Here is a 26,057-nt window from a genome sequence, read left to right on the forward strand (position 1 = left end):
AAATCCCCAAAAATTCCCAAAAAAATTCCCAAAAAATTCCCAGGGAAATCCCCAAAAAAATTCCCAAAAAATTCTCAGGGAATCACAAAAAATTCCCAGAAAATCCCAAAAAATTCCCGGAAATCCAAAATATTCCAAGGGAATCCCAAAAATTTCCAGGGAATGCCAGAAAATTCCCAAAAATTCCAAGGGAATCCCAAAAATTTCCCAAAAAAATTCCCCAAAAAAATCCCAAAAAATTCCCAGGGAATCCCAAAAAATTCCCAGAAATTCCAAGGGAATCCCAAAAAATTCCCAAAAAATTCCCAGGGAAATCCCAAAAAAATTCCCAGGGAATCCCAAAAAAATCCCCCAAAATTCCCAAAAAAATTCCCAAAAAATTCCCAGGGAATGCCAGAAAATTCCCCAAAAATTCCAAGGAAATCCCCAAAAAATTCCCAAAAATTCCCAGGGAATCCCAAACAATTTCAAGGGAATCCCAAAAAATTCCCAAAAATCCTAAAAAATTCCCAGAAAATCCCAAAATTCCCAGGAAATGAGAGGGCGTGATCCCCAATTTCTTGGGAATTCCCAAATTTTTCTGGGAATTCCCGAATTTCCAGAGGGTCCAAAATTCCCGAAGGGTCCAAAAATCCTTGGAGGGGTCCCCAAAATTCCTGAATTTTCTGGGAATTCCCGAATTTTCCTTGGAAATTCCTGAACTTTTTTTCTTGGGAATTCCCGGAATTTTCTTGGGAATTTCCGGAATTTTCTGGGAATTCCTGATTTTTTTCTGGGAATTTTGAATTTTTTTGGGAATTCCTGAATTTTTTCTTGGGAATTCCCGGAATTTTTTGTTGGGAATTCCCAATTTTTTTTCTGGGAATTTCCGGGGTTTTGGGGCAGGGAAAGGAAAGAAAATGTCGGGATTTTCCCAAAATTGGAGCGTCTGGGACTCGTTTGGGGATGAACTGGGATGAACTGGGAGGGAACTGGGAGGGAACTGGGAGGGACTGGGATGAACTGGGAGGGACTGGGATGGACTGGGAGGGAACTGGGAGGGAACTGGGAGTTACTGGGAGGGAACTGGGATGAAGTCGGAAGGAACTGGGATGAACTGGGAGGGAACTGGGATGGACTGGGATGAACTGGGATGGATTGGGAGGGAACTGGGATGAACTGGGAGTTACTGGGATGGAATTGGGATGAACTGGGAGGGACTGGGATGGACTGGGATGAACTGGGAGTTACTGGGAGGGAACTGGGATGAACTGGGACTGACTGGGATGAACTGGGAGTTACTGGGAGGGAACTGGGATGAACTGGGAGTTACTGGGTTGGATTCTCCCCCCCCCCGCTCTCCCCCAATGGTTTCGCCCGCCCCGCCCTGGCCACGCCCCTTTTCCGTCACGTGACCGCCGTGTTTACGTCCCCGCCTCTCACGTGACTCTCCCCGCGCGGTGACGTCAGTCACATGACGTCAGTCACATGAGAGCCGCAGCACCGCCCGGATCCTTCCGCGCCTCCGCCCGGGGCCTCCCCGTTACCGGGACTGGGACGAACTGGGATGGACTGGGAGGAACTGGGATGGACTGGGAGGAACTGGGATGGACTGGGAGGAACTGGGATGGACTGGGAGGAACTGGGACAAACTGGGACGAGCGTAACACTGAGGGCGAGGCTCTTACGCAATTTGCGTAGCGCTGTGGGCGCCGCCGAGGCTTTCCCGATGCACTGGGAGCGAACTGGGAAGCGACAGAGGAAACTGGGAGGAACTGGGGTAAACTGGGATGAACTGGGGTAAACTGGGACGAACTGGGATAAACTGGGAGGAACTGGGATAAACTGGAACGAGCGTAATACTGAGGGCAAGGCCTTTACGCAATTTGCGTAGCGCTGTGGGCTTACGCAATTTGCGTAGCGCTGTGGGCTTACGCAATTTGCGTAGCGCTGTGGGTTTACGCAATTTGCGTAGCGCTGTGGGCGCCGCCGTGGCTTTCCCGATGCACTGGGAGCGAACTGGACCGAACTGGGAGCGGCACTGGGAAGCCACAGAGGAAACTGGGATATACTGGGAGGAACTGGGATAAACTGGGAGGAACTGGGATAAACTGGGAGGAACTGGGACGAGCGTAACACTGAGGGCAAGGCCTTTACGCCATTTGCGTAGCACTGTGGGCTTACGCAATTTGCGTAGCTCTCAGTGCGCCGCCGTGGCTTTCCCGATGCACTGAGAGCGAACTGGACCGAACTGGGAGCGGCACTGGAAAGCGGCAGAGGAAACTGGGACGAACTGGGACGAACTGGGATAAACTGGGACGAGCGTAACACTGAGGGCAAGGCCTTTACGCTATTTGCGTAGCGCTGTGGGCTTACGCAATTTGCGTAGCGCTGTGGGTTTACGCAATTTGCGTAGCGCTGTGGGCTTACGCAATTTGCGTAGCCCTCAGTGCGCCGCCGTGGCTTTCCCGATGCACTGGGAGCGAACTGGACCGAACTGGGAGCGGCACTGGAAAGCGGCAGAGGAAACTGGGATATACTGGGAGGAACTGGGATAAACTGGGAGGAACTGGGATAAACTGGGAGGAAGTGGGACGAGCGTAACACTGAGGGCAAGGCCTTTACGCAATTTGCGTAGCGCTGTGGGCTTACGCAATTTGCGTAGCCCTCAGTGCGCCGCCGTGGCTTTCCCGAGGCACTGGGAGCGAACTGGACCGAACTGGGAAGCGACAGAGGAAACTGGGATGAACTGGGATATACTGGGAGGAACTGGGGTAAACTGGGAGGAACTGGGATAAGCTGGGACAAGCGTAACACTGAGGGCAAGGCCCTTACGCCATTTGCGTAGCGCTGAGGGGACCCCTCACCCCCTTACGCAATTTGCGTAGCGCTGAGGGCGCCGCCGAGGCTTTCCCGATGCACTGGGAGCGAACTGGGAAGCGACAGAGGAAACTGGGAGGAACTGGGGTAAACTGGGACGAACTGGGATAAACTGGGACGAGCGTAACACTGAGGGCAAGGCCTTTACGCTATTTGCGTAGCGCTGTGGGCTTACGCAATTTGCGTAGCCGTCGGTGCGCCGCCGTGGCTTTCCCGATGCACTGGGAGCGAACTGGACCGAACTGGGAGCGGCACTGGGAAGCGGCAGAGGAAACTGGGATATACTGGGAGGAACTGGGAAAAACTGGGAGGAACTGGGACGAGCGTAACACTGAGGGCAAGGCCTTTACGCCATTTGCGTAGCGCTGTGGGCTTACGCAATTTGCGTAGCGCTGTGGGCGCCGCCGTGGCTTTCCCGATGCACTGGGAGCGAACTGGACCGAACTGGGAGCGGCATTGGGAAGCGACAGAGGAAACTGGGATATACTGGGAGGAACTGGGATAAACTGGGAGGAACTGGGATGAACTGGGACGAGCACTGAGGGCAAATCCCTTACGCCATTTGCCTAACACTGAGGGCAATTCCCTTACGCCATTTGCGTAGCGCTGAGGGCAATTTGCCTTACGCCATTTGCGTAACACTGAGGGCAATCCCCTTACGCCATTTACGTAGCGCTGAGGGCACTCCCCGCTCCCTTACGCCATTTGCGTAACACTGAGGGCAATCCCCTTACGCCATTTACGTAGCGCTGAGGGCACTCCCCTCTCCCTTACGCCATTTGCGTAACACTAAGGGCAATTCCCTTACGCCATTTGCGTAGCGCTGAGGGCAATCCCCTTACGCCATTTGCGTAACACTGAGGGCAATCCCCTTACGCCATTTACGTAGCGCTGAGGGCGCTCCTCACCCCCTTACGCCATTTGCGTAACACTGAGGGCAATTCCCTTACGCCATTTGCGTAGCGCTGAGGGCAATTCCCTTACGCCATTTGCGTTACACTGAGGGCAATCCCCTTACGCCATTTGCGTAGCGCTGAGGGCAATCCCCTTACGCCATTTGCGTAACACTGAGGGCAATCCCCTTACGCCATTTGCGTAACACTGAGGGCAATCCCCTTACGCCATTTACGTAGCGCTGAGGGCGCTCCTCACCCCCTTACGCCATTTACGTAGCGCTGCGGGTATTCCCCACCCACCTTTACGCCATTTCCGTGGCGCCGCCTCATTCCGTGGCATGGGAGGCGCTTACGCTGTTTGCGTAGCGCACGCCGTTGGCGCAGGCGCAGTGAGGCGGGCCCGGATCCCTGCGCGCGGCCGAAGCCTCCGGTGCCGGTCCCGGTTCCGAGCAGGCCCCGGCTCCGGTCCCGGTCCCGTGAAGGCCCCGAGAAGGCCCCGGCCCCCCGCAGGCCCCGGCCTCGGCCCCCGGCCCGGCCCGGCCATGAAGTTCCTGTACAAGGAGGAGCATCCGTTCGAGAAACGTCGCTGCGAGGGCGAGAAAATCCGGAAAAAGTACCCGGACCGAGTCCCGGTGAGGCGGGGGAGGCCCAAAATCAACCGGGGAGGCCCAAAATTCATCTGGGGAGGCAAAAAATTCAATCCGGGAGCCCAAAAATTCAATTCGGGAGGCAAAAATTCCATCCGGGAGCCCAAAATTCACCTGAGGAAGCCAAAAAATTCACCCGGGGAGGCCAAAAATTCAGCCCAAAATCCCCAAAATTCAGCCCAAAATCCCCAAAATTCAGCCCAAATTCAGCCCAAAATCACAAAATTCAGCCCAAAATCACCAAAATTCAGCCCAAAATCCCCAAATTCAGCCCAAATTCAGCCCAAAGTCCCCAAATTCAGCCCAAAATCACAAAATTCAGCCCAAATTCATCCCAAAATTCCCTCAGGGAGGCCAAAAATTGACCCGGGAAAGCCAAAAATTCACCCCAAAATCCCAAAATTCCCTCAAAATTCACCCCAAAATCCCAAAATTCCATAAAATCCACCCCAAAATCCCAAAATTCCCCCCAAATTCACCCCAAAATCCCAAATTTCCCCCCTGGGAATCCCAAATTCACCCAGAAATCCCCAAAATTCCAAAAATTTCACCCCAAAATCCCAAATTTTCCCAAAATCCCAATTTTTGGCCTCATTTTGGGAGGCGTTCCCTCGTTTTTTGTTGTTTTATTTTATTTTTTCCCTAAAATTCGAGGGATTTTCCCTAAAATTTAAGGGATTTTCCCACAGAATTCAGGGAAATTTTTCCTTAAAAAAAAAATCAGGGAATTTCTCCCAAAATTCCAGGGATTTTGCCCCAAAATTCGAGGAAGTTTCTCCCTAAAATTCAGATTTTTTTTCCCCTCATTTCAAGGGATTTTCCCCCAAAATCCAAAGGAGTTTTTTCCCAAATCCAGGATTTTTTTTTCCCCCAAAATCCAGGATTTTTTTTTTTTTTCCCAAATCCAGGATTTTTTTCCCCAAAACCCAAAGGGATTTATCCTCAAAAATCAAATTTTTATCCCCCCAAATCCAAGATTTTCCCCCCCCAAATTTAAGGAATTTTTCCCTCTTTAAATCCAATTATTTTCCCCCGAATTTAAGGAATTTTTTCCTTCCCAAATTCCCATTTTTTCCCAAAAAATTTAACGGATTTTCCCATTTTTTTCCCCATTTTAGGTGATCGTGGAAAAGGCGCCCAAGGCTCGAATTGGGGACCTGGACAAGAAGAAATACCTGGTGCCCTCCGACCTGACAGGTGGAATTCCGGGAATTCCAGGAATTTTGGGAATTTTTTTGGGATTTGGGGATTTTTTGGGAATTTTTGGGATTTTTTGGGGGATATTTTGGGATTTTTTTGGGAATTTTTCGGCTTTTTTTTTTAATTTTTGGGGGTTTTTTGTGGAATTTTGGGGTTTTTTTTTGTGGAATTTTGGGATTTTTCCAGGTGAATTTTGGGAATTTTGGGAATTTTTTGGGGATTTGGGAATTTTTGGGGAAATTTGGGGAATTTTTTTGAAATTTTTGGGGATTTTTTCTGAATTTTGGGGTTTTTTTTGTGGAATTTTGGGGTTTTTTTGTGGAATTTTGGGATTTTTCCAGGTGAATTTTGGGAATTTTGGGAATTTTTTGGGATTTAGAATTTTTTTGGGAATTTTTGGGATTTTTTGGGATTTTTTGGGGATTTTTTTGGGAATTTTGGGATTTTTTTTTGGATTTTTGGTGATTTTTTGCAATTTTTTGGTGTTTTTTCTGTGGAATTTTGGGATTTTTCCAGGTGAATTTTGGGAATTTTGGGAATTTTTTGAGATTTAGGATTTTTTGGGGAATTTTTGGGATTTTTTGGGGAATTTTTGGGATTTTTTTTGGGGATTTATGGGGATTTTTTCTGAATTTTTGGGTTTTTTTTTGTGGAATTTTGGGGGTTTTTTGGGTGGAATTTTGGGATTTTTCCAGGTGAATTTTGGGAATTTCGGGAATTTTGGGAATTTTTTGGGGATTTGGGAATTTTTGGGAATTTTTGGGATTTTTTTGGGGATATTTTGGGATTTTTTTGGGAATATTTTGGATTTTTTTTTGGATTTTTGGTGATTTTTTGAAATTTTTTGCTGTTTTTTCTGTGGAATTTTGGGATTTTTCCAGGTGAATTTTGGGAATTTTGGGAATTTTTTGGGATTTGGGAATTTTTGGGAATTTTTTTGGGAATTTTTGGGATTTTTTTGGGGATTTTTGGGGGGTTTTTTTGGGTTTTTTTCTGAATTTTTGGGGGTTTTTTTGTGGAATTTTGGGGGGTTTTGGTGGAATTTTGGGATTTTTCCAGGTGAATTTTGGGAATTTCGGGAATTTTGGGATTTGGGGATTTTTTTGGGAATTTTTGGGATTTTTGGGGGAATTTTTGGGATTTTTTTTTGAAACTTTTGGGGATTTTTTCTGAATTTTTTGGGGTTTTTTTGTGGAATTTTGGGGGTTTTTTGTGGAATGTTGGGATTTTTCCAGGTGAATTTTGGGAATTTTGGGAATTTTTTGGGGATTTGGGAATTTTTGGGGATTTTTTGGGGAATTTTTGGGATTTTTTGGGGGAATTTTTTGGCTTTTTTTTTTAATTTTTGGGGTTTTTTTTGTGGAATTTTGTGGGTTTTTGTGGAATTTTGGGATTTTTCCAGGTGAATTTTGGAAATTTTGGGAATTTTTTGGGATTTAGGATTTTTTGGGGAATTTTTTGGATTTTTTGGGGAATTTTTGGGATTTTTTTGGGAATTTTTCAGAAATTTTTTTTAATTTTTGGGGTTTTTTTTTGTGGAATTTTGGGGTTTTTTGGTGGAATTTTGGGATTTTTCCGGTGGAATTTTATGGGAATATTTGGGATTTTTTTGGGGTGGAATTTTTGGGATTATTCCTCTGGAATTTTGGGAATTTGGGGATGGGATTTGAGGATCTTTTTGGGGAATTTTTGGGCTTTTTTTTTGGTCTAATTTTTGGTGTTTTCTGTTGGAATTTTGGGGTTTTAATCCAAATTTTTGGGAGTTTTTAAGGTGGAATTTTGGGAAATTTGGGAATTTTTGGGGGCTGATTTTGGGGTTTTTTTTGGGCTGATTTTCTTAATTTTTGGACCTAATTTTGAGGATTTTTTGGGGATTTTTTTGGGATTATTTTGGGATATTTGGAGCTGATTTTGGGTTCATTTTTTTGAGGATATTTTGGAATTTTTTTGAGCCAATTTTGGATTTTTTTTGGGATTATTTTGGGATTATTTTGGGGTTTTTTTGAGCTGATTTTGGGGTTTTTTGAGCTGATTTTGGGGAATTTTTGGGGGATTATTTTGGGATTTTTTTTTTTTAATATTTTGGGATTTTTTTGTGATTATTTTGGGATTTTTGGGGGATTTTTTTGGGATTTTTTTGGGATCATTTTGGGTTTTTTGAGCTGATTTTGGGGAATTTTTTTGGGATTATTTTGGGATTTTTTTTGAGCTGATTTTGGGGATTTTTGGGCTGATTTGGGGGAATTTTTTGGGAATTTTTTGGGATTATTTTGGGATTTTTTTTTTTTTATTTTGTGATTTTTGGGGGATTTTTTGGGGATTATTTTGAGATTATTTTGGGATTATTTTGGGATTTTTGGGGGATTTTTTTTGAGCTGATTTGGGGTTTTTGGAGCTGATTTTGGGGAATTTTTTTGGGATTATTTTGGGATTTTTTTTGAGCTGATTTGGAGATTTTGGAGCTGATTTTGGGGAATTTTTTGGGGATTTTTTGGGGATTTTTTTGGGATTATTTTGGGATTTTTTTTGAGCTGATTTTGGGGAATTTTTTTTGGGAATAATTTGGGATTTTTTCAGCCAATTTTGGGTCTTTTTTTTGCGAATATTTTGATTTTTTTTCACCACTTTCCCCCCGATTTTTCCCCTTTTCCCCCTGATTTCAACCCAAATTTCCCCGGGATTTTTTTGGGATAATTCCAGATTTGTTTTTCCCCTTTTTTCATGGAATTTTGGGAATTTTCTTTTTCCAGTGGGGCAGTTTTATTTCCTGATCAGGAAGAGAATTCACCTGCGGGCCGAGGACGCTTTGTTCTTCTTCGTCAACAACGTCATCCCCCCGACCAGCGCCACCATGGGACAGCTCTACCAGGTCCAAAATCCCCCAAAATCACCCCAAAATCACCCAAAAACACCCCAAAAACACCCCAAAAACACCCAGAAATATTCCAGGAAATTCCAGGAAAAAATCGGGAATATCCCAGAAAAAACGGGGAAAAAAAAGAGCAAAAAAGTCCCGAAAAAATCAGAAAAAAAGTGGAAAAAATGACAAAAAAATTTAAAAAAAAAGTGGAAAAAATGACAAAAAAAAAGTCCTGGAAAATAAAATTTGGGAGGGTTTGGGGAATTTTGGGATTGGGGAAGAATTTGGGGTGGAAAAGGGGGAATTTGGGATTAAAAAGGGAAATTTGGGGTGGAAAAAAGGGAAATTTGAGATGGGAAAAAGGGAAATTTGGGATTAAAAAGGGAAATTTGGGATTGGGGAAGAATTTGGGGTGGAAAAGGGGGAATTTGGGGTTGAAAAAAGGGAAATTTGGGATGGAAAAGGGGAAATTTGGGATTAAAAAGGGAAATTTGGGATTAAAAAGGGAAATTTGGGATTAAAAAGGGAATTTTGGGATTAAAAAGGGAAATTTGGGATGGAAAAAAGGGGAAATTTGGGATTAAAAAGGGAAATTTGGGACTAAAAAGGGGAAATTTGGGATTGGGGAGGAAATTTGGGATTAAAAAGGGAAATTTGGGATGGAAAAAGAGGAAATTTGGGATTAAAAAGGGAAATTTGGGATGGAAAAGGGGAAATTTGGGATTAAAAAGGGAAATTTGGGGTGGAAAAGGGGAAATTTGGGATGGGAAAAAGGGAAAATTTGGTTTAAAAAGGGAAATTTGGGATGGAAAAAAGGGAAATTTGGGATTAAAAAGGGAAATTTGGGGTGGAAAAAGGGAAATTTGGGATTAAAAAGGGGAAATTTGGGATTGGGGAGGAAATTTGGGATGAAAAATGGGAAATTTGGGATTGGGGAGGAATTTGGGATGGAAAAAAGGGAAAATTTGGTTTAAAAAGGGAAATTTGGGGTTAAAAAGGGGAATTTGGGATTGGGGAGGAAATTTGGGATGGAAAAGGGGAAATTTGGGATTAAAAAGGGAAATTTGGGATTAAAAGGGAAATTTGGGATTAAAAAGGAAAAAAATCCTCAAAATCCCGGAAAAAAACCCTCAAAAATTCGGGAATTTTTTGGTGGTGGGGAACCCAAAACTCCATCGCGATCCCTGAGGGAAAAACTCGGGAATTTTTGGGATTTCTCAATCCCGACCCCAAATCCAATGAGGGACGATCCCAAACCAAAAACCGGGATCGACATTCCCAGATTTTAACCCTTCAATTCCCGTTTTTTTCCTCCCTTTTTTTCCCCCTCCCCTCAGGAACACCACGAGGAGGATTTCTTCCTTTACATCGCCTACAGCGACGAGAGCGTCTACGGAGCCTGAAGCCGCCTTCTCCCGCTCCTCCCGAATTCCCGATCCCGAATTTCCCGGTTTTTTCCCGGTTTTTTCCCGGTTTTTCCCGGTTTTTTCCCGGTTTTTTTCCCCCCTCCCCCCCCCCCCCTCAAATAAAAGCGACGGAGCCGCCTCAGGGCCTGGACCGGAAGTGGGCGTGGCTTGGCGGGAACCGCGCGTGCGCAGCGCGAGGGGGGCGTGGTTTGCATAATGAGGATGCGCGTCATCGCCTGATTTAAATACAGGGCGTGGTTTGCATAATGAGGCGCGCGCCACCACCTAATTTAAATATAAGTGGGCGTGGTTTGCATAATGAGGCGCGCGCTGAGTTAGGCGTGGCTTAAGTAGGGGAGCGTGATTTGCATAACGCGCATGCGCGCGGGCAATTAGGACGGGGAGTGGGCGTGGTTTGCATAATAAGATGTGGGGTGTGGAATAAGGGGCGTGGTTTGCATAATTAGGGTTGTGCGCATGCGCGCAACGCAAATTGGGTGTGGGAGGAGCGCTTAGCGCGGGAAAATGGGCGTGGTTTGCGGAGTGGGCGGGGTTTGCGCATGCGCAATGAGGGGAAGGGGCGGGGCCAGCTCGGCGGGGGCGGGGCCTGGCGGGGGCGGCGCGGAACGAGGCGGCACCGGACGGAGCGGGCGCGGAACCGGGGGGGGCCCGGCGGGGCCGCGGCCATGGCCGAGCCCGGAGGTACCGGGACAGCGGGGAACGGGAACGGGGGGAGCTGCAGGAGCGGGAGAGTCCCGGGAGCGGCGGGGTCGGAGCCGCCAAAGTCGAGGGAGAGGCGGGGTTGGGGGTCCCGGTAATGGAGGGGGGGGGGGGGGGATACCGGGGAGTGGCGGGAGCGGAGAGCGGCGGAACCGGGGGGGTTCGGAGCGCTCAGAGCGGCGGAACCGGGGGAGACCGGGGGGGTTCGGGGCGCTCAGAGCGGCGGGACCGAGGCGGCCTTGGAGCCGCTACCGGGGCGAGCTGGAGCCGGTACCGGCGGGGTTTTGGAGCCGGTACCGGAGAGGTTTTGGAGCCGCTACCGGGGGGCTTTTGGGGCCGCTACCGGCGGGGTTTGGGACCCGGTACCGGAGAGGTTTCGGAGCCGGTACCGGGGCGAGCTGGAGCCGCTACCGGGGGGGTTTTGGAGCCGCTACCGGGGGGGTTTTGGAGCCGCTACCGGCGGCGTTTGGGACCCGGTACCGGGGGGGTTTTGGAGCCGCTACCGGAGAGGTTTTGGAGCCGCTACCGGGGCGAGCTGGAGCCGGTACCGGCGGGGTTTGGGAGCCGCTACCGGCGGCGTTTGGGACCCGGTACCGGGGCGAGCTGGAGCCGGTACCGGCGGGGTTTTGGAGCCGGTACCGGGGGCTTTTGCGGCCGCTACCGGAGAGGTTTTGGAGCCAGTACCGGGGCGAGCTGGAGCCGCTACCGGAGGGGTTTTGGAGCCGGTACCGGAGAGGTTTTGGAGCCGCTACCGGCGGGGTTTGGGACCCGGTACCGGAGAGGTTTCGGAGCCGGTACCGGGGCGAGCTGGAGCCGGTACCGGAGAGGTTTTGGAGCCTCCGGTACCGCTGCGGCTCCGGTGCCTCCCGGTACCGGTGTGACCCCCCCGTCTCTTCCCGTTCCACAGAAACGCTGGGGCCGCTGAAAACCGAACCGCAGGTGAGGGGGGGGCACCGGGGAGGCACCGGGAGGAACCGGGAGGCACCGGGAGGAACCGGGAGGCACCGGGAGGCACCGGGAGGGGTGCGGGGAACGGGGATTCCCCCTCCGCTCAATCCTTTGACCCTTCCCGGTGTTACCGAGAGGGATCCCGGGAGTTTTGGGGGAGGTCCCGCTGTTCACGGTGTTTCCCCCCCCCCCCCCCCGCTCGGTTCCCGGTACCGGCAGCCCCCGGAAAAGCGGCGGAGAACGATCGAGGACTTCAATAAGTTCTGCAGCTTCGTGCTGGCCTACGCCGGCTACATCCCGGCGGCCGCCGAGGTAACCGGGGAGGAACCGGGAGGGCACCGGGGAGAACGGGAGGGCGCTTAAGGCCTAGCGGAGGGGCCACCGGGAGTTACCGGGAGGTACCGGACGGGCACCGGGAGCTGGCGGGGAGGCACCGGACGAGGTTTGAGAGGAACGGGAGGTTTTTAACGGGGGGGGGGATCCCCGGTTTTGGGGGATCCCCGGTTTTTAACCCCCTCCCCCCCCCCCCCCCCGTTCCCCCCGGCCCCGCCGCCGCCCCGGCAGCTCCCGGCGTGCCCCGCGCGGCCCCCGCGTGATTGACAGCGCGCTAAACCCCGCCCCTCCCCCGCGCTCAGCCAATCACGTTGCGTCCCGCCCTAAACCACGCCCACCATAGGTGGGTCCTTGAGGGGATAAGCCCCGCCCACAACGGCGACCAATAGCGGCGCGTTTCGCCTGGCCACGCCCCCCGTGCGCCGCGTGGGATGCTGGGAGCTGTAGGCGGTGCTGGGGGTGGGGACTACAATTCCCGGCGTGCCTTGGGGGAGGCGCCATGTTGGAAGCGGGGTTGGTTTGGGGGGGATTTTGGGGGGGATTTGGGGGGAATTTGGGGGGTCCTGGGTTCAATTTGGGGGTCCTGGGTTCAATTTGGGGGTCCTGAGGTGGATTTTGGGGGTCCTGGGTTAAATTTGAGGTTCTTGAGTTGAATTTTGGGGGGTCCTGAGGTGGAATTTGGGGGTCCTGGGTTGAATTTTGGGGTCCTCAGGTGGATTTTGGGTTAAATTTGAGGTTCCTGGGTTAAATTTGGGGGTCCTGGGTTGAATTTGGGGGTCCTTAAGGTGGATTTTGGGGTGAATTTTGGGGTTCTGGGTTCAATTTGGGGGTCCTCAGGTGAATTTTGAGGTAAATTTTGGGGTTCTGGGTTAAATTTGGGGGTCCTGAGGTGGATTTTGGGGTGAATTTTGGGGTCCTGGGTTACATTTGGGGGTCCTGGATTCAATTTGGGGGCCCTGGGTTCAATTTGGGGGGTCCTGGGTTAAATTTGGGGGTCCTGGGTTGAATTTTGGGTTGAATTTTGGGGTCCTGGGTTAAATTTGGGGGTCCTGAGGTGGATTTTGGGGTGAATTTGGGGGTCCTGAGGTGGATTTTGGGGGTCCTGGGTTAAATTTGGGGGTCCTGAGGTGGATTTTGGGGGTCCTGGGTTAAATTTGGGGGTCCTGAGGTGGATTTTGGGGGTCCTGAGGTGGATTTTGGGGTGAATTTGAGGTTCCTGAGGTGGATTTGAGGTTCTTGAGTTGAATTTTGGGGGTCCTGAGGTGAATTTTGAGGTAAATTTGGGGTCCTGGGTTAAATTTGGGGGTTCCTGAGGTGAATTTTGGGGTGAATTTGAGGTTCCTGGGTTAAATTTGAGGTTCTTGAGTTGAATTTTGGGGTCCTGAGGTGGAATTTGGGGTCCTGGGTTAAATTTGGGGGTCCTGAGGTGGATTTTGGGGTAAATTCGAGGGTCCTGGGTTGAATTTTGGGGTCCTGGGTTGAATTTTGAGGTAAATTTTGGGGTTCTGGGTTCAATTTGGGGGTCCTGAGGTGGATTTTGGGGTGAATTTGAGGGTCCTGAGTTAAATTTGAGGTTCTTGAGTTGAATTTTGGGGTCCTGGGTTGAATTTGGGGGTCCTCAGGTGGATTTTGGGGTCCTTAAGGTGGATTTTGGGGTGAATTTGGGGGTCCTGGGTTAAATTTGGGGGTCCTGGGTTGAATTTTGGGGTCCTGGGTTAAATTTGGGGGTCCTGAGGTGAATTTTGGGGTAAATTTTGGGGGTCCTGGGTTAAATTTGGGGGGTCTTGAGGTGAATTTTGGGGTGAATTTGAGGATCCTGAGGTAAATTTGAGATTCTTGAGTTGAATTTTGGGGGGTCCTGAGGTGGAATTTGGGGTCCTGAGATGAATTTTGGGTTAAATTTGAGGTTCTTGAGTTGAATTTTGGGGTCCTGAGATGAATTTTTATTTAAACTCCCCCCCTCCCCTCACCCACCCACACCCCACATCCCAAATTTTCTGGGAATTTTCTGGGAATTCCACCATTTTAACCCGAATTTTCTGGGAATTCCACCATTCTAACCCGAATTTTATTGGAATTCCCTCGTTTTAACCCAAATTTGATGGGAATTCCACCATTTTAAAATGGTGGAATTTTATTTTATTTTATTTTATTATTTAATTTAATTTTGTTAATTATTTTATTGGTTATTTTATTAATTATTTCATCTTAATATTTAATTTATTATATTTTATTTAAAATTTTAACCCAAATTTAATGAGAATTCCACCATTTTAACCCAAATTTTAGGGGAATTTTATGGGAATTCCACCACTTTAACCCGAATTTTATTGGAATTCCACCATTTTAAAATGTGGAATTTAATTTTAAAATTAACCCAAATTTTATTGGAATTCTGCCATTTTGACCCAAATTTTCTGGGAATTTTGTGGGAATTCCACCATTTTAACCCAAATTTTCTGGGAATTTTATGGAAATTCCACCATTCTAACCCGAATTTTATGGGAATTTTATGGGAATTTCACCATTCTAACCCAAATTTTATTGGAATTCCCTCATTTTAACCTGAATTTCGGGGGAATTTTATGGAAATTCCACCATTTTAACCCAAATTTTGTGGAAATTTTATGGGAATTCCACCATTCTAACCCGAATTTTATGGGAATTTTATGGGAATTTTCTGGGAATTCCACCATTTTAACCCGATTTTTATTGGAATTTTATGGGAATTCCAGCATTTTAACCTGAATTTTATTGGAATTCCACCATTTTAACCCAAATTTTATGGGAATTTTATGGGAATTTTCTGGGAATTTTCTGGGAATTCCACCATTTCAACCTGAATTTTATGGGAATTTTATGGGAATTCCACTGTTCTAACCCAAATTTTATGGGAATTTTATGGGAATTCCACCATTTTAATTCAAATTTAATGAGAATTCCACCATTCCAACCCAAATTTTATGGGAATTTCCTGGGAATTCTACCATTCCAACTCGAATTTTCTGGGAATTCCACCATTTTAACCCAAATTTAATGAGAATTCCACCATTCCAACCCAAATTTTATGGGAATTTCCTGGGAATTCTACCATTCCAACTCGAATTTTCTGGGAATTCCACCATTTTAACCCAAATTTAATGAGAATTCCACCATTTTAACCCAAATTTAATGAGAATTCCACCATTCTAACCCGAATTTTATGGGAATTTCCTGGGAATTCTATCATTCCAACTTGAATTTTAGGAGAATTTCACCATTTTAACCCAAATTTTCTGGGAATTCCAGCGTTTTAACCCAAATTTTCTGGGAATTTTCTGGAAATTGCCTGGTTTTTAACCCTTTTTTACCTTTCCAGGACCCTCCCTGGGCCTCCAGCGGTCCCAGCTCTCCCCGTGCCCCCTCGGGCGACGCCTGGGGCTCGGCTCCGGCCGCTCTCCGCACCATCGAAACCTTCGTCCGGAAAGCCAAATCCTCCAAAAAAAGATCCCTGGCACCCTCAGAATCCACAATTTTGGACAAAATGCGCCTCAAAGATTCCCTCTTCGACCTCCCCTCCCCCCAAAACCCCCCGGGACCACCCCCCCAAAAACGCCGGGAGCGCCGCAGCCGCCGGGGGGACCCCGGGATGGGCGGAGGCTCCAGAGGGAGCCGGGAAAACTCCAGGATTGGGGTGAAAAAGAGCAAAAAAAGGCGCTGGAAAAAAGGGGAGAGGGGGATTTTGGGGGGCAGGGGGGGGTCCCCGAGTGGGGAGGAGACGGATTCAGAGGAGGAGCCGCCCTCCCCTCCCCCACCGGCGCCGCCTCCCCCTCCCCTCCCCCAACAAGGGGGGATTTTGGGGGGTCCCGGGGGGGTTTTGGGGGGGATGGGGGGGAAGGAAGGGGGGAGCACGGAGACGAGCAGGGACGGAGACGGCAGCGACAGCGACGGGAGGGTGATGGATGAGGATATCATGGTGGAGTCGGGTGAGTTTTGGGGTGAAAAATGGGGATTTTGGGAAATTTGGGGGAATTTGGGGGAATTTGGGGAAATTTGGAGGGGGTTTGGGGGGAAATTCAGGGATTTTGGGGGGAAATTCGGGATTTTGGGGGTATTTTGGGGGGAAATTCAGGAATTTTGGGGGGATTTGGGGGGAAATTCGGGATTTTGGGGAGAATTTTGAGGATTTTTGGGGGAAATTGGGGGCATTTTGGGGGAAAATTCAGGAATTTTGGGGGGGTTTGGGGGGAAATTCAGGGATTTTGGGGGTCCTGGAGGGGGTTTGGGGGGAAATTTGGGGATTTTGGGGGGAAATTTGGGGATTTAGGGGGGAAATTTGGGGGGTTTGGGGGGTCCTGGGAAAATTTGGAGGGGGTTTGGGGGGAAATTCGGGAATTTTGGGGGGAAATTCGGGGATTTTGGGGGGAAATTCGGGGGAAATTCGGGATTTTGGGGGGAATTTTGGGGGGGTTTGAGGGGATTTGGGGTGAAATTCAGGGATTTTTGGGAAATTTTGGGGGAATTTGGGGGTTTGGGGGGTCCTGGGATAATTTTGAGGGTGTTTTAGGGGGCTTTGGGGGGAAATTCGGGGATTTTGGGGGGAAATTCGGGGGAAATTCGGGATTTTGGGGGGAATTTTGGGGGGGTTTGAGGGGATTTGGGGGGAAATTTGGGGATTTTGGGGGGAAATTTGGGGGGAATTCGGGATTTTGGGGGGAATTTTGGGGATTTTCGGGGGAATTTTGGGGATTTGGGGGGGAAATTTGGGGGGTTTGGGGGGAAATTCGGGGATTTTGGGGGTCCTGGAGGGGGTTTGGGGGGAAATTTGGGGATTTTGGGGGGAATTTTGGGGATTTTCATGGGAAATTTGGGGGGGTTTGGGGGGAAATTTGGGGGTTTGGGGGGTCCTGGGATAATTTTCAGGGAGTTTGGGGGGAAATTCGGGGATTTTGGGGGGAATTTTGGGGATTTTGGGGGGAAATTTGGGGATTTTGGGGGGGAAAATTGGGGGTTTGGGGGGGTAATTGGGGATTTGGGGAGAAATTTGGGGATTTTGGGGAAATTTGGGGGGTTTGGGGGGAAATTCAGGGATTTTGGGGCTCCTGGAAAAATTTTTAGGGGGGTTTGGGGAAAAATCATGGGATTTTGGGGGATTTGGGAGGAAATCCCAGGATTTTGGGGGGAAATCCCAGGATTTTGGGGGAAAATCCCAGGATTTTGGGGGAAAATCCCAGGATTTTGGGGGGAAATTCCTGGGATTTTGGGGGGAAATCCCAGGATTTTGGGGGAAAATCCCAGGATTTTGGGGGGAAATCCCAGGATTTTGGGGGGAAATCCCAGGATTATGAGGATCCTACAAAACTTTTGATTTAATTTCAGGAACAAATCCCAAAATTTTAATGCGTTCCCACTCCCAACACCCCATCCCCAACACACTTTAATCCCCTTTAAACCCCCAAAACCTTGAATTTCACCTCTTTATTTTCCCTTTTTCACCATTTTTCCTCACCCCAAATCATTTTCCTACCACTTTAATTTTATTTTCATTATTCCAGGCGACGATTCTTGGGATTTAATCACCTGCTACTGCCAAAAACCTTTTGCTGGCCGGCCCATGATCGAGTGCAGCCAATGTGGAACCTGGATTCACCTTTCCTGTGCCAAGGTGAAGAAAAACAACGTCCCCGACGTCTTTTATTGCCAAAAATGCCGCGAGGGACCCCGCAGGGCCACCCCTGCCACCCCCAGAACCACGGGGGACCCCTAAAAACCCCTCCCCAACCTCGTTTTTGGGGGGTTAAAAACTTGAAATTTCATTTTTTTTAACTTTTGAGGTTTTTTTCCTTAAGGTTTGGACGTTTTTCTTCCCCTAAAAAACAAAAATATTTTAAGGGGTGGGTGTTAAAAATTGAATTTTTAGGGTTGGAACAATCCTGGCATGAGGTTTGGAGGTTTTGGGGTGAAATTGGGAGGTTTTTTTAAAAAATTGGGAAACACCCAGAAATTTGAGGTTTTAAATTTTATTTTAAGGGTTTAGAAGATTTTTTTTTTTTTTTTATTTTTGGAATTGTGGGGTTTGGAGGTGAACCCAAAATGAAAATGATTTTGGGGTTTTGGAGCCTCCCCTGGAAATTGGGATATTTTAGAGCACCCAAAAATGAGGATTTTTTTGGGGATTTTCACCTCAAATTGAGAGATTTTGAGGTTTGGATCCCCTTCACATAAATGAGGAGGGTTTGGGGTTTTTAAAACCCTGAAAATTGAGATTTTTGGGGTTTTCTCCCCTGAAAAATGGGGAGTTTTGGGGGTGTTTTACCCATCAATTGCGAGGTTTTGGGGTTAAATTTTGGGGGAGGTTTTTTTGGGGTCCCTCATCTGCAGGACAGGAGGGTTTTGGGGTAGAAGATTTGGGTTTTTTCTCACCCCAAATCTTGAATTTTTTGGGGTTCTCCACCCTTAAAATGGGAAGATTTGGGGGGTTTCCCTTACCCCAAATGAAGATTTGGGGAACCCCCTTTTAATAGGGGAGGTTTTTGGGGGGATCCTACCCCGAATAATGAGATTTTGGGGGGTCCTTCACCCCAGACAAAAAGATTTTGGGGAATCTCCCTAAAATAGGGAGATTTTTGGGGTGTTCTTTGCCCCAAATCATGAGATTTTGGGGTGTCCCACCCCCCGGAAAAGGAAAAATTCGGGAGACCCCCACCCAAAACTAAGATTTTTTGGGGGAAAACTCCCCTAAAAGAGGAGATTTTGGGGTCCCCTACCCCAAAAAAAAGAGAATTTTGGGGTTCCCTGCCCCGTGTTAGGAGGTTTTGGGGGTCCCAGTTAAAATTTTAAGGGGGGGGGGACCCCACAAAGTTCAAGGAGTTTTGGGGGTTTTTTTTAACCCCTTCCCTCTCCCAGGGCACGAAATTTGGGGAGGGGGGGTCCTGTTACCCCAATTCCTGAATTTTTGGGGGTGTCTCCTGTAGATTTTTTTTTTGGGGGGGGGAGGAAGAGGAAGATTTGGGGGGTTTTTCCCTCACCCCCCAAACTCCGAGGTTTTGGAAACCGAGTTTTTTCACACGTGTGTTATTTTTCTAAACGTGTTTTCCCCTGCACCCCCACTTTTTTTGGGGGGGGGCCTCTCCCAGGTTTTTTGGGGGGTGTTTAGAGCATCAAAATGGGGAGGGGGGCACCCCAAAAAATTCCCAGTTTTGGGAGGAGTTTAAGGATTTTTCTCCCCTTCAACCTCCCCCAGTTGGAATTTTGAGGGTCCTCCCCTCCCCTCCACCTTTTATTCCCTTTTTCCTCTTTGTTTGAAGGATAATATTTTGGATTTTTTGGGGGGGGCTGCAGCCCCCTCACCCCCACCCCCCTGTTGTAAATAAATGGCGCCGTTGCTTCGTACCTGCCTGGGGTCGGCGTCTGTCTGTCCGTCTGCTGCACCCCAAAAGCCAGAAAGGAACCCCAAAAATGTGAGGGGGGAAATGGGGGGAAATGTGAGGGGGGAAAATGGGGAAATGAGAGGAAAATGGGGGAAAAGGTGAGGGGAAAATGGGGGAAATGAGAGGAAAATGGGGGAAAATGTGAGGGGAAAATGGGGGAAATGAGGGGAAAATGGGGGAAATGAGGGGAAAATGTGATGGGAAAATGGGGGAAATGAGGGGAAAATGGGAGAAAATGTGAGGGGAGAAAATGGGGAAATGAGGGGAAAATGGGGGAAAATGTGAGGGGGGAAAATGGGGGAAAATGTGAGGGGAAAATGGGGAAACAAGAGGAAAATGGGGGAAAACGTGAGGGGAAAATGGGGGGGAACGTGAGGGGGGAAAATGGGGGAATGAGGGGAAAATGGGGGGAAATGTGAGGGGGGAAAATGTGAGGGGGGAAAATGGAGAAACGAGGGGAAAATGGGAAAATGTGAGGGGAAAAAAGAGCGGGAAACGTGAGGGGAGAAAAGAGCGGGAAACGTGAGGGGAGAAAATGGGGAAATGAGAGGAAAATGGGGGAAAACGTGAGGGGAGAAAATGGGAAAATGTGAAGGGAAATGGGGGAAAACATGAGGGGAGAAAATGGGGAAATGGGGAAATGTGAGGGGAGAAAAGAGCGGGAAACGTGAGGGGAAAATGGGGGAGAAACGTGAGGGGAGAAAAGAGCAGGAAAGCGAGGGGAAAATGGGAAAATGTGAGGGGAAAAAAGAGCGGGAAACGTGAGGGGAGAAAATGGAGAAACGAGGGGAAAATGGGAAAATGTGAGGGGAGAAAAGAGCAGGAAAACGAGGGTAAAATGGGAAAATGTGAGGGGAGAAAAAGGGCGGGAATCCTGAGGGGAAAATGGGAGAAACGTGAGGGGAGAAAAGAGCAGGAAAACGAGGGGAAAATGAGAAAATGTGAGGGGAGAAAAGAGCGGGAAACATGAGGGGAGAAAATGGGAAAACGAGGGGAAAATGGGGGAAAATGTGAGGGGAGAAAAGAGCGGGAAACATGAGGGGAGAAAATGGGAAAACAAGGGGAAAATGGGGGGAAGCTGTGAGGGGAGTAAAAGGGCGGGAAAATGTGAGGGGAGAAAAGAGCGGGAAACGTGAGGGGACAATGGGGGAAAACTTGAGGGGAGAAAAAGGGAAAACGTGAGGGGAAAATGGGGGGAAACGTGAGGGGAGAAAATGGGGGAATGAGAGGAAAATGGGGGAGAAACGTGAGGGGAAAATGGGGGGGAAATGTGAGGGGAGAAAAGAGCGGGAAACGTGAGGGGAGAAAATGGTGGGGGAAATGTGAGGGGAGAAAATGGGGAAACGAGGGGAAAATGGGAAAATGTGAGGGGAAAAAAGAGCGGGAAACGTGAGGGGAGAAAAGGGCGGGAAATGTGATGGGGGAAAGATGGCGAAAACGTGAGGGGGAAAGGTGGGAAACGTGAGGCGAAAAAGGGGGGAAAAGGTGAGGGGGAAAGGGTGGAGACATTTTAATAAGCCCGAGATTTTATTTAAACTGAAGACGCTAAAAAATCACCCATTACTTTGGTGTGGGGGGTGGATCCCCTAAAGCTAAACCCTGAAAACAGCGAATAAAACCAGGTTTCTCTTCAAATTTTAAATCTCTAACGCCACCCGTTATTTTGGGTTAAATTAAACTCTAAAAAGGGTGTAGAAACCAGACTAATACCTAAAAATCACCTAATAGTCTGGGGGGGATGTCTCCCGTAAAACTAAACTTTAAGAACAGCGGGAAAAAAGCCGGGATTCTCTTTAAATTTTAACCCCTAAAAATCAGATTTTAATTTAGAAAAAGCGATCCCTAAAATGAAACCTCAACAAAACGAAAAACAAGGATTTACCTCAGTTCAAACTCCTCCGAGCCTTTAAACACCACCCCTCACGCCAGGCCACGCCCACATCAACCATCACCACGGCAACAACGCGGGGGCGTAATATAACCACGCCTCATTAGCATAAATTAGCATAAATTAACATAAATTAGCGTAGGGGATTGGGCGGGTTCACTACGTTTCCCAGCGTGCCCCGCGCGCCGAGGCCACGCCCACGGCCGTGACCTTGTGTGAGGGGAAGGGGGGGGGGCTTGGGGACACCCCGGGGACACCCCCGGATTTATCGCGACAGCGGCGACAGCGGCGACAGCGGCGACATGGCCGGGCTGGGGATGGGAGCGGGGCTGCGGCTGCTGCGGCGGATCCCGCCCGGGTGAGGATTTGAGTGGGGGGAAAACACCAAAATTTGGGATTTGGGGGGGTTCTCGGAAGGTTCTGGAAGTTTGGGGGGTCCTGAGGTTTTGGGGGTGCTGGGATTTTTTGGGGTTTTTTGGGGTTTTTTTTTGGGGGGGGGGGTCCCGGAATTGGGGGTTTTGAAGGTTCTGGAAGTTTGGGGGTTGGGATTGAGGAATTTGAGGGGAGCTTTTGGGGTGATCCCAAATCTTGTGGGGATTTTGGGGAACCCCCAGAATCTGAGGAGGAGGAGGATGAGGGGAATGGGAATTTTGGGGGGGGAGGGGGAGTCTTAAAGTTGTTTATTTTTTTGGGAGATCATTTTTTAAAATCCCTTCAATTCACAGAATTGGGGCGTCCCGGCTGCAGAGCACGCATCAGGCGCAGGTAGGAAAACCTCCAAAATTCCATAGAATTCCATAAAATTCCACAGAATTCCATAGAATTCCATAAAATTCCATAGAATTCCACAAAATTCCAGCCCCAAATCCTTCCCAAATCCCCTTCAAAAAGGATCCCAAGGAAAGCCCCGCCCCTCCCTCAGGCGCGTGACGTCAGAACTGGGGCAAAGGGCGGGAAGTGGAAACTGGGGGAAAGGTCAAGGGGGGGGGGATTGGGGGGGATTTTGGGGGGTCCGGGGGGGGTTTGGGGGGGATTTGAGGGGATTTTGGGGGTCCTGAGAGGTTTTGAGGGGATTTTTTGGGGTTCGTGAGGGGGTCTGGGGGGGATTTGAGGGGATTTTGGGGGGTCTTGAGGGAATTTTTGGGGATCTTGAGGGAATTTTGGGGGGTCCTGAGGGGATTTTGGGGGTCCTGAGGGGATTTTGGGGGGTCCTGAGGGGGTTTGGGGGGGGATTTGAGGGGATTTTGGGGGATCTTGAGGGAATTTTTGGGGGGTCCTGAGGGAATTTTTGGGGATCTTGAGGGAATTTTGGGGGGTCCTGAGGGAATTTTGGGGGGTCCTGAGGGGATTTTGGGGGGTCCTGAGAGGATTTGGGGGATATTTTTGGGGATTTGAGGAGATTTTGGGGGCTCCTAAGGGGGTTTGGGGGAGATTTTTGGGGTTTTGAGGAAATTTTGGGGGTCCTGAGGGGATTTTGGGGGTCCTGAGAGAGTTTGGGGGAGATTTTGGGGGGTCCTGAGGGGATTTGGGGAAGATTTTTGGGGTTTTGAGGAAATTTTGGGGGTCCTGAGGGGATTTTGGGGGGTCCTGAGGGGATTTTGGGGGATCCTGAGGGGATTTTGGGGGTCCTGAGAGAGTTTGGGGGAGATTTTGGGGGGTCCTGAGGGGATTTGGGGAAGATTTTTGGGGTTTTGAGGGGATTTTTTGGGGGGTCCTGAAGAGGTTTGGGGGATCCTGAGGGGGCTTGGGGGGATTTGAGGGGATTTTGGGGGGTCCTGAGGGGATTTTGGGGGTCCTGAGAGGATTTGAGGGATATTTTTGGGGATTTGAGGAGATTTTGGGGGCTCCTAAGGGGGTTTGGGGGAGATTTTTGGGGTTTTGAGGAAATTTTGGGGGTCCTGAGGGGATTTTGGGGGTCCTGAGGAGTTTTGAGGGGATTTTTGGGGGTCCTGAGGGGATTTTGGGGCTCCTGAGGAGTTTTGAGGAAATTTTGGGGGTCCTGAGGGGATTTGGGGGGTACTGAGGGGATTTTGGGGCTCCTGAGGGGATTTTGGGGGTCCTGAGGTGATTTTGGGGGTCTTGAGGGAGTTTGGGGGAGATTTAGGGGGTCCTGAGGGGATTTTGGGGGTCCTGGGGTGGAATTTGGGGGTCCTGGAGGGCTTTGAGGATTTTGGGGATGATTTTGGGGGGGGTCTCTGATGATTTTTTGGGATTTTTTTTCCAGGCTGTGCTCCCCAAAACCGGGACCTCCACGGCCACTGCAGCCCCCCCAAAAACCCGGAGCAGCCTCGAGGTGAGTGGGGGATCCTGGGGGGGATTTTGGGGGTCCTGGAGGGAATTTGGGGGGATTTGTGAATTTTGGGGGGATTTGGGGGGTCCTGGTGGGGATTTTGGGGGGATTTTGTGAATTTTGGGGGGATTTGGGGGGTCCTGGGGGGGATTTTGGGGGAATTTTGTGGATTTTGGGGAGATTTGGGGGGTCCTGGGGGGGATTTTGGGGGAATTTTGTGGATTTTGGGGAGATTTGGGGGGTCCTGGGGGGGAATTTGGGGGAATTTTGTGGATTTTGGGGAGATTTGGGGGGTCCTGGGGGGGATTTTGGGGGAATTTTGTGGATTTTGGGGAGATTTGGGGGGTCCTGGGGGGGATTTTGGGGGTCCTGGAGGGGATTTTGGGGGAATTTTGTGAATTTTGGGGAGATTTGGGGGGTCCTGGGGGGGATTTTGGGGGAATTTTGTGGATTTTGGGGGGATTTGGGGGGTCCTGGGGGGGATTTTGGGGGTCCTGGGGGGGATTTTGGGGGAATTTTGTGGATTTTGGGGAGATTTGGGGGGTCCTGGGGGGGATTTTGGGGGTCCTGGATGAGATTTTGGGGGGAATTTGAGGATTTGGGGGGTCCTGGGGGGGATTTTGGGGGGATTTGTGGATTTTGGGGGGATTTGGGGGGTCCTGGGGGGGATTTGGGGGAAATTTGGGGATTTTGGGGGTCCTGAATGAGATTTTGGGGGTCCTGGATGAGATTTTGGGGAAAATTTGGGGATTTTAGGGGTCCTGGGGAGGATTTTGGGGGGAATTTGGGGATTTTGGGGGTCCTGGGGAGGATTTTGGGGGTCCTTGAGGGGAATTTGGGGTTTTTTGGGGTCCTGGATGAGATTTTGGGGGGAATTTGGGGATTTTTGGGGTCCTGGATGAGATTTTGGGGAAAATTTGGGGATTTTGGGGGTCCTGGGGAGGATTTTGGGGGGAATTCGGGGATTTTGGGGGTCCTGGATGGGATTTTGGGGGGAATTTGGGGGTTTTTGGGGTCCTGGGGAGGATTTTGGGGGTCCTTGAGGGGATTTTGGGGGGAAGTTGGGGATTTTTGGGGTCCTGGGGAGGATTTTTGGGGTTCTGGATGAGATTTTTGGGGACCTGGATGAGATTTTGGGGAAAATTCAGGGATTTTGGGGGTCCTGGATGAGATTTTGGGGAAAATTTGAGGATTTTGGGGCTCCTGGGGAGGATTTTGTGGGTCCTGGATAAGATTTAGGGAGGAATTTTGGGATTTTGGGAATTCCTGGGGACACAAAAAGATTTTTGGGGAGGATTTGGGGGTTTTTGGGGCACCCCTAAAACATTTTCCACCCTCAGGAATCCAAATCTTTCGCCGTGGGGATGTTTTTGGGGCGCCTGAACGTGGAGCAGGTGTTCCCTTATCCCTCAGGTGAGGACACCCCAAAATCCAGGGAAATTCGGGAGCAATCCAGGAAAATTTGGGAGAATTTTGAGGGAATTTTGGGAGAATTTTAAAGGAATTTTTGGGGAATTTTGGGGGAGTTTTAGGGGAATTTTAAAGGAATTTTGCGGGAATTTTAAAGGAATTTTTGGGGAAATTTGAAGGAATTTTAAAGGAATTTTTGGGGGAATTTTGAGGGAATTTTTAAGGAATTTTGAGGGGATTTTAAAGGAATTTTAAAGGAATTTTTGGGGGAATTTTGAGAGAATTTTAAAGGAATTTTGGGGGAATTTTGTGGATAATTTTGGTGGAATTTGGGGATGATTTTGGGATAATTTCAGGATAATTTGGGAATAATTCCAGGACAATTTCAATATAAATTCAGGATAATTTCTGGAGAATTCCAGGACAATTTTGGGATATTTTTGGGACAATTCCAGGACAATTTGGGGATAATTCCAGGATAATTTAGGGACAATTCCAGGATAATTTGGGGATATTTTTTGGATATTTTTTGGGATAATTCCAGGATAATTTTGGGATAATTCCAGGATAATTTTTGGATAATTCCAGGATAATTTTGGGTTAATTTTGGGATATTTTTTGGACATTTTTTGGGATAATTCCAGGATAATTTTGGGATAATTCCAGGATAATTTTGGGATAATTCTGGGATAATTTTGGGACAATTCCAGGATAATTCCAGGATAATTTTGGAATATTTTTGGGATAATTTTCCCTCTTTTTTCCCCTCCCTCCCCAGTCTTGACCGAGGAAGAAGAACAAACCCTCCAGGAACTCGTGCCTCCCCTCAGCCGCTTCTTTAAGGTAAAAAAAACCCCAAATTCCCACTTTTTCCATCTTCCCAACCCTCCTAAAAACCTCAGGAATTCTGGGAATCATCCCCAAATCCCAAAAAATTCCCAAATTTCCGGGCAGGAAGTGAACAACCCCGCCAAAAACGACGCCTTGGGGAAGGTGGAGGACGAGACCATGAAAGGGTTAAAGGAGTTGGGGGCGTTCGGGCTCCAGGTGCCCCCTGAATTTGGGGGTTTGGGTCTCAACAACACCCAGGTGAGGTTGGGGGACCCCAAAATCCCCTCCCAGTAAATCCCAGTTACTCCCAGTAAATCCCAGTTACTCCCAGTAACTCCCAGTTACTCCCAGTAAATCCCA

At 48.8% G+C, this 26,057-nt stretch overlaps 3 protein-coding genes across 3 annotated transcripts in view; all 3 read left to right on the top strand.

Annotated features, from left to right (window-relative positions):
• Positions 1 to 4,099: 4,099 nt before the first annotated feature.
• On the top strand, positions 4,100 to 10,019 carry GABARAP (GABA type A receptor-associated protein). Its single transcript, XM_058828462.1, has 4 exons — positions 4,100 to 4,387; positions 5,521 to 5,599; positions 8,353 to 8,471; positions 9,800 to 10,019. The coding sequence occupies exons 1-4, from the start codon at positions 4,298 to 4,300 to the stop codon at positions 9,863 to 9,865; spliced, it is 354 nt and encodes a 117-aa protein (XP_058684445.1). The 5' UTR covers positions 4,100 to 4,297; the 3' UTR covers positions 9,866 to 10,019.
• Positions 10,020 to 10,458: 439 nt separating this feature from the next.
• Positions 10,459 to 19,240, top strand: PHF23 (PHD finger protein 23). The gene is made up of 5 exons (XM_058828461.1): positions 10,459 to 10,570; positions 11,496 to 11,527; positions 11,756 to 11,848; positions 15,228 to 15,834; positions 17,404 to 19,240. The coding sequence occupies exons 1-5, from the start codon at positions 10,555 to 10,557 to the stop codon at positions 17,613 to 17,615; spliced, it is 960 nt and encodes a 319-aa protein (XP_058684444.1). The 5' UTR covers positions 10,459 to 10,554; the 3' UTR covers positions 17,616 to 19,240.
• Positions 19,241 to 21,361: 2,121 nt separating this feature from the next.
• ACADVL (acyl-CoA dehydrogenase very long chain) overlaps positions 21,362 to 26,057 on the top strand; it is a 32,368-nt gene continuing 27,672 nt past the window's right edge. The window contains exons 1-6 of the mRNA XM_058828460.1: positions 21,362 to 21,524; positions 21,892 to 21,931; positions 23,391 to 23,459; positions 24,797 to 24,869; positions 25,645 to 25,709; positions 25,821 to 25,955. Coding sequence (XP_058684443.1) covers positions 21,469 to 21,524; positions 21,892 to 21,931; positions 23,391 to 23,459; positions 24,797 to 24,869; positions 25,645 to 25,709; positions 25,821 to 25,955 — 438 coding nt within the window. The 5' untranslated portion in view covers positions 21,362 to 21,468. The remainder of the gene's footprint in view (positions 21,525 to 21,891; positions 21,932 to 23,390; positions 23,460 to 24,796; positions 24,870 to 25,644; positions 25,710 to 25,820; positions 25,956 to 26,057) is intronic.

Source organism: Poecile atricapillus (genome assembly GCF_030490865.1).
Source record: "Poecile atricapillus isolate bPoeAtr1 chromosome 36 unlocalized genomic scaffold, bPoeAtr1.hap1 SUPER_36_unloc_2, whole genome shotgun sequence".
NCBI lineage: Eukaryota > Metazoa > Chordata > Aves > Passeriformes > Paridae > Poecile > Poecile atricapillus.